Below are 7,111 nucleotides of genomic sequence, written 5' to 3' on the forward strand. Positions count from 1 at the left end.
AGAAATGTCAATTTAGTTTAATTTATCCACTTAATGACTCACAGCATCTCTGGAGTAGCTGAAAATTTGCCCAACAGGTTGATAGATTGCAACATCCAACACAGTGGTGAGATGACCCAGCAGTGTAGCCACAGGACGTGTGGTCACAAATCGAGTCCACAGTCGGACTACTCGGTCACAACCTCCTGTGACCATCAGCTGCAGAGATGCATTATAGTCAAAACATTTAGCTCCCTGAAATGAGAAAAAACAAAACAAGGTATAAAATATACAGAATATGTTGCTTTGTGTAGAGAGATATGTACATGAACTGGTGTTTAATACCGGAAGCATCCCCACTTCTAATAATACCATTATTCAATTTAGCTGGTTGCATTAGTTTGGGAATTTTTAACTGTGGCTCTATTGTTAAAATGTCCAGACAGTTAATTGGAGTATAAAATGAGTGTGCTCATTCAAAAAAAGGCATTGTGAATAACAGGAAGTGTCACCACCTACTTTAATAAGGTTTTTATGCAACAGCATTACTTCGTTTCTCCACAGTCAGTGGAACTGTCTGCCTCTGCATACTGGGTGGGAATCGACTTTAGAAAGAGTAACTTGACTCACATCTCACATTTGCTCTTCCAGATAAAACTGACAAGGGATAATTCACTGAGTGACTTATGCAATATGACATTTGCCATATAAGGGCATTAATCTTTCTTTTTTACAAGTAACAGATTTTAATGGAGTGAAGGTTGATGTTCAAACCTTGACCCACCCAGTTAGGTCAGTGTCACCCAGACCAGATTACTGTGACCCACACATGTCCATCTGACCTCAAAAGTGGATAGCAACAGACATCATTACACTCACTTCTTGCTCTTTTACCTTTCCCTATCTCATACCACTGTTTATAGAGAAACAGAAGTCTAGAAATGTACTTCTGATATATAAAAACATATAAATGAGATTAATAACAATAATATGCAGAGGTAGGATCTTGAGTTATACAGTCTAACCCAAAAAATAAGGTATCACACACAATTATATTTACTAATGAGAACACATAACACATAATAACCTACTATTCAATGTCAGAACTACACTGTTAAATCAGTTACCTGCTTAAATTTCCAAACATAAGGCTCCTGCTTCAGTGTCACATTAATGAAGACCACAGAGGTGGCGTCACTTTCTGATGACGTCATGATGACGTTGGTGCCGGGGTCAAACATCACTCTGTTGATTGGTTCCTGGTGGATGTTGGGGATGTGACGGTAGGAGACCATGTTTCTGTGTTCACCCAGGTCCTGTTGTCACGATGGATAACAATAAATGCTTAAGTGTTGTTTGTAAAATGTAACTGTAATCAGCAAGAGCTGTAAGACATTTCTAAGAAGAACCAGATATTGAGCTCAGTAAAAAGACAAGGCCAGGCTTACTGGGAAAAAGATCCTCTGTGGCCCGTTCTCTTTCTTGGACAGATTCTTGAACAGACCTTTAGACGGGTTCAGGAACCACATGAGGTGGACTCCTCCTTTTTCATCCCCCAGTAGCAGCAGAGAGGGCTGCTCTGGACACTTGGAGGGAAAAACCAAAGAGATTAAAATGATGGATGTATTGCTTTCAGGCTTGTCCAGTTGAAAAGAAGAACTCAAAGAAGAAGTGACTCTACCTGAACGTCATGCCAGTAACAAAGTGCAGTCGGGACACTACGAAACCCTTGAGGCAAAGACAAGACGAAGAGTTAACATTTAAAACAGTAACTCATTTTTATTAGTGACTAGCTCAGTTTAGTACAATTTAGTACAATCAAGTATACCAAACAGATGGACATCTTCAAATACACTGGCTGTGTAGACATTGACAAAGTGCAAGTCCCTGCAGTCCGTTGCTATGGCGACCTTGTGGACATTGCCCATATAGACAGCATCAGTGGTCCAGCCTCTGAATCTCCTCGTGTTGGCCACTTCCTCTGTTGGGTCTCCGGCAAGCTGGATTAAAGAGGATTAAATATAAAAAGTGTGTGTGTGTGTGTGTGTGTGTGTGTGTGTGTGTGTGTGTGTGTGTGTGTGTGTGTGTGTGTGTGAGTGTGTGAGTGTGTGAGTGAGTGAGTGAGTGAGTGAGTGAGAGAGTGAGTGAGTGTCGTACTTCTACGTGGATGTAAAAACAGTGATGTCACTCACCCCTAGACTTTTGAGGATGTGTAGGCTGCTGTTCCAGACAGCGATCTGACCCCCTTTACTGACACTAATATAGCGGAGTGGAGGAGGATGGGAAACAGCAACCACACGCACTGTAGGTTCCCGCTGCAGAGGAATCAGAAAGGTTACTGGAGTAATAAAATATAATATGCAGAAAGAGAGTATAGAAAGAGTGTAGAAAAGAAAATTGACACAACAAGTTCAGAAAAATGTAATAATACAGTTAGTAAACTTGAATATGCTGAATATGTGTTATATATATACTGTGATGAGCCATACAGCTACAATAAAAAAATATAAGCAGACTGCAGTTTCCTTTCCAAAACCCAAACCACCACCAGCCTCCATTGAATGTTCACTTGAATTAATAAACAAAACAATTATCATCATGGATGGGATTGACCAAGACTGTAAGCCATAAAATAGAATAAAAGAAAATAGGAATGAGCTAAAAGCTCCTTCAAAGCGATGTAGAGCTGTGGTGATAATACATTAAAATTAGCCTAGTCATTTAATTAAACTTGGGTTGGTTGGGGGTTAGGTAGGTTTAGTGTGGTTAGTTTAATGCTTTATTGCATTTATTTGTCAGGGACCTAGTACGAGAAAACATCAGAAACATTAATTTCATACAAACAGAAGAAGCTTTGTGATTTAGCTTGCTACTTTCCATCTGCAGTCCCTCCGCAGATAGTGAGTGCAATCTGTCTGTACTCAAAATATGTTAGACTCTATACATGTCTTTCAAGAAAACATTACCTATATTTTTGGTGCCCCCGTCTGGCCTTTCAGTATAATTGTTTAAACCTCAGAGTAACCTACAAAGATGCACTACTCTTTCTCATTTGACCAGATTAGACTTGTGGATTTGTACCTTGTTTTGAGAGCAGTGTTTGATCTGCGGTTGGGAGTCCAGCAGAGCTGCTCTGGGGATGGAGGCTCTCTCTCTCTCTGTGTACTCCAGAAGCAGGTAGGAACACAGCTGCTGCCACTTCACCTGCCCCGTGCAACTGATATCTACCTGAGTATGAAACGGTTAAAAGATAAAGCCGTACTAAAACAAATTTAATGGCACAGTGAGTTTATGCTGATGGAATGTATAATGTAATTTATGTGCTTTCCATTTTTTTTTTTTTTTTTTTTTACATCTCTTTATGTCTTCTTACCTCACTGAAGAATCTCTCAACCCATATGTCCTCAATATCTGGACCAATCACAGACCTCAGAACCTCCCGAAACTCCTCAAACTTTATTCCACGCTCTTTATTTCCTCCTCTGTTCCTTCCACTTCTTCTATCCGACCTGTTTTTGTGCATCTGTATTTCAGCTTTTGGACAGGTAAATGCATTTCTCAGGAGTTGCAGGTGCTCGGGGCTCAGTTTCTCTGCAGGACTGACTCCACAGGCTGGATCACTGCAGAGGGAAGCGCACAGCAATGATCATTTAAAGAAAAAACCTTAATTTGTGCAGAAATGTGACAATTTTACAAGTGAACACCATTTAAACACAAGGTAGAGAAGATCTCTACTGGTAAGACTGCCAGGAGGAGCCGACTTTTTAGAATTTGGTGCTACTACTGAAAGGTTTTGTGAGTTACTCTTATAGGAATCATATGATTATGATTACAATACCCACTATTCTTCAGAGTTTCTCTTAAGTTGGGAGCTACTCTTAGTTTTATGACCAGCTCTTCGGGTGGACTGTGTGTGTGCAGGTGCAACTGGATAAAAACATGTAGAACATAAGCATTAAAGATAAAATAAAGACACTGTGCCTGGGTAGGACTGAAGCCAAAGATAGTATCACTTATTTTAGCTTTTGTTATTGAGTTCTGACTGTTTACTAATGTTATCTAGCCACTGACATCTGGTAAGAAAGCAGAATGAATGTAGCGCTCCCAAGTGGCAGATCTCAGAAAACACACTGCTGATAAAAAGGAAATGTTTCAAATTACATTATGAAGTCTTATATGATTCATACTAATCTGAAACGTACAATGATTTTTAAGAATATATTTGAATGGTGGGTCTTGGTTAATTGTTGTGGATGGGGAATAAGTGATAAGTTTTAGGTTTAAGGGGACGTGTTTAAAAGATCAAAGTGTTCCAGCAGCATCTCCTGTGTGGCCCTGTTGCTCAGGGAGACTACAAGCTGCAACAATAAGTCACATGTCTCAGCATTGTGAGCTCTTTTTTCAGGTCCAATAGGACATGCATGAGTGGTCCTTTACATCATTTCTCACAATCAAACAACGCTAATGGAACCATAAAATAATTAAGTAATAAAAGTCCATTAGTTGGTTGAAAAGGGAGTGTAAAAGGCTGTTTTATCTGAAAGAGTAGCTGAAGCTGTGTGGGAAGGATGGTAGTAATCATTGTCAGTGCCAGAGTTGAAAAAATATGTGAATCTGTACCAGAAGGAAGCAAACGTACAACTTCACAGAAGACTTGATGGACGGATTAGGATTACCTAACTCCTTCACTCTCACAATGGTGAACTTCATACTTTGTGCATGAATTAATTTATTTAGGAATTATGCAATCTACTACTTTCTACTATACAGAAATTGTATGATGAATAGCATGGAGAAATAGTATGAGGTACAACTTACATGTCAGATGCAAAACTGATAAACAGCTCATACACAGTTAATTAACAGTGATGATCAGTTCTATTTATTGAGATCAGATAAATAAAAAGAAGAAAACTCACCAAAATCTGCTGTGTGGCACTTCCATCTCATACAGCACCCATGGATTTTTGTGGTTTCTTAATGTATCCATATCGATAACCTTAATAAACTTCTCTTCAAAGACTTCCAAACTCCAGATCCTGCTCCATCTTTTCTAGATTTTGTCCAGATAGTTCAGTGTTTTTTAGATCCATATCCCGATGACCAACAAAGATGCAGCAACCACAAATTCCCCTCTAAAACTGCCGAGGCCAATCTGATGTCTTCACTGTGCTCTGAGTCACAGGCAGGGGCTTTGTTTCCATCCTTTCCTCTGTCTTTTCAGGCAAACCTGATTGGCTCAAACAAGCCTCTCCAGACAGGGAAGGAATGCCCAGGTCCATAGATTAATAAGCCATCCGTCACAAGTGTTTGACCACTCCGAGAGGGGGAGAGTCAACACGTCACTGGTTCGAAGACCATGGAGAGATGAGAGTTTCTAAAATAGCTGCAAGTCCGCCGAGGGTAACAAGGCCAGAAGCCCCACAGACCAGCCCTCGGTGGATGAATCATTTAAAGAGGCAAAGTTAGTCAGGACCCAGGAGAGTTAAGATTGGTGACTTTCACACAAAACACTTCAGCTGTAACATAATAAGGGCGACGCAGAAGTCCTATTAATGTAATTTATACAGTAGTATATGTCCTGTACAAATATATTCTAAGCCACTAAGAGAAGAAACTATTTTTTCTTTTTTATTCTTATGACTTACAGTCCTCTAACTAATGCAGATTAATTATTGCCAGGCAACTCACTGCACTTGTCCTACCTCTTCAATGAGCATGAGCTGTCCAGAGTGTGCTCCCACTTAATGTTTAACGAAGGTACCCAGGTCCCAGTGGAGCCTGGTCTGCTGGGTAATTCCTAGCACCTGGTCTAATATTAGACCTACTATACACGAGAACTGGCTCAACTATCTGCAAAAAATCATATGATATATTTTAGCCATAGTTTTTCTTGTTATAGGAAGAAAAGCACAGGTGGAACATTGTCTGCTACAACAGGTCAACATTTCTGCTGCAAAAAGGCTTACTCTGCTGCAGAAGCTGTCAGTACACAATACTGTGTAATACTCCACAAATTGTTCAAAACAACAGTTAAATCATTCAAGGATACAAGGTATTTTATTGTCAAATTACACACAGGGTTGTATAATGAATTTGTAGTTCCCTTTATGGTACTCATAAAACAGTAAATTTGACCAATAAGTCATAAAAAAAACATCAAGTTGTACAACCATAGGCACAATAATGTCTTGCCCCAACTAATATGTTAATTCTCTCATATTATTACGTTATTTCAGTCAAAGAGGCTTCTTGTTCTTGTGCCATGTAATCCTTTTTGTTGCAACAACAGCAGCAGAGCTGCTGGCTTGAAGTGGACCAACAGCGGTGGAAGAAGTATGCAAATATTTAATTTAAACTAAACTGTACAAATTCTCAGTAATGAATAAAAGTGCTGCATTCAAAGTTTTATTTAAAGTACCAAAAGTAAAATTAAATGAAAAGTAAAATTATGCAGAATGACGCATTTTGAATAATGTATAGTATATCATGTGATTACAATTATTACAATTATTGCATTAAGGTGTTCATTGCTTTTATGTGTATACATAACTGCAATGCTGCAGCTGGTAAAGGTGGAGCTAGTTTCATTTACTATATATATACTGGGTAGCTTGTGAATTTACCCCCTGGGATCAATAAATTATTTACTAATTTATATTTAGTGTCATGAAACTGAAATGTAGTAGATTAAAAAGTACAATATTTGCATCTGAAATGTAAAGAAGTAAAACTATAAAGTAGCATAAAAAGTGGAAATACTCCTAAAGTACAGTAAGTAGTTTTTTATTTATTTAAGTCCAGTACTTGAGCACTAGATGGAGCCACAGCAGCGCTGTCTGATAAAGGTTCAAGCATGCACAGTTAAAGTGTAAACTAAAGAGTGGTTCATAGACATCTGACGACATTTACCCTCACTAAACAAAATCAGCGGCAGTGTATTTTTTACTGAACTTTATGCATAAAGCTATTATTACCATTCATTCTTGCGAACTCCTCTCTTCTCCAATCTCCAGCACTGAGTTCAGAACTTCTCCACCCAACCTCTCACACGATGGCGGCAGCAGCTCCAGAATAATTATACTCCCGTGACCCGCCCTAATCCCCCCTCTCTCTGTATATACTTCCTCAG

General features: G+C 39.1%; 1 protein-coding gene across 1 annotated transcript in view; it reads right to left on the reverse strand.

Annotated features, from left to right (window-relative positions):
* The window catches only part of LOC127373911 (WD repeat-containing protein on Y chromosome), a 20,087-nt gene extending 13,043 nt beyond the window's left edge, over positions 1-7,044 (reverse strand). The window contains exons 1-10 of the mRNA XM_051418818.1: positions 6,957-7,044; positions 4,899-5,413; positions 3,353-3,599; positions 3,061-3,207; positions 2,172-2,294; positions 1,808-1,979; positions 1,661-1,707; positions 1,428-1,565; positions 1,107-1,295; positions 43-234 (exon numbers count right to left, since the gene is read on the reverse strand). Of these exons, the coding sequence (XP_051274778.1) occupies positions 43-234; positions 1,107-1,295; positions 1,428-1,565; positions 1,661-1,707; positions 1,808-1,979; positions 2,172-2,294; positions 3,061-3,207; positions 3,353-3,599; positions 4,899-4,969 (1,326 nt within the window). The 5' untranslated portion in view covers positions 4,970-5,413; positions 6,957-7,044. The remainder of the gene's footprint in view (positions 1-42; positions 235-1,106; positions 1,296-1,427; positions 1,566-1,660; positions 1,708-1,807; positions 1,980-2,171; positions 2,295-3,060; positions 3,208-3,352; positions 3,600-4,898; positions 5,414-6,956) is intronic.
* Positions 7,045-7,111: the final 67 nt, after the last annotated feature.

The sequence above is a fragment of the Dicentrarchus labrax genome, unplaced genomic scaffold (genome assembly GCF_905237075.1).
Source record: "Dicentrarchus labrax unplaced genomic scaffold, dlabrax2021, whole genome shotgun sequence".
NCBI lineage: Eukaryota > Metazoa > Chordata > Actinopteri > Moronidae > Dicentrarchus > Dicentrarchus labrax.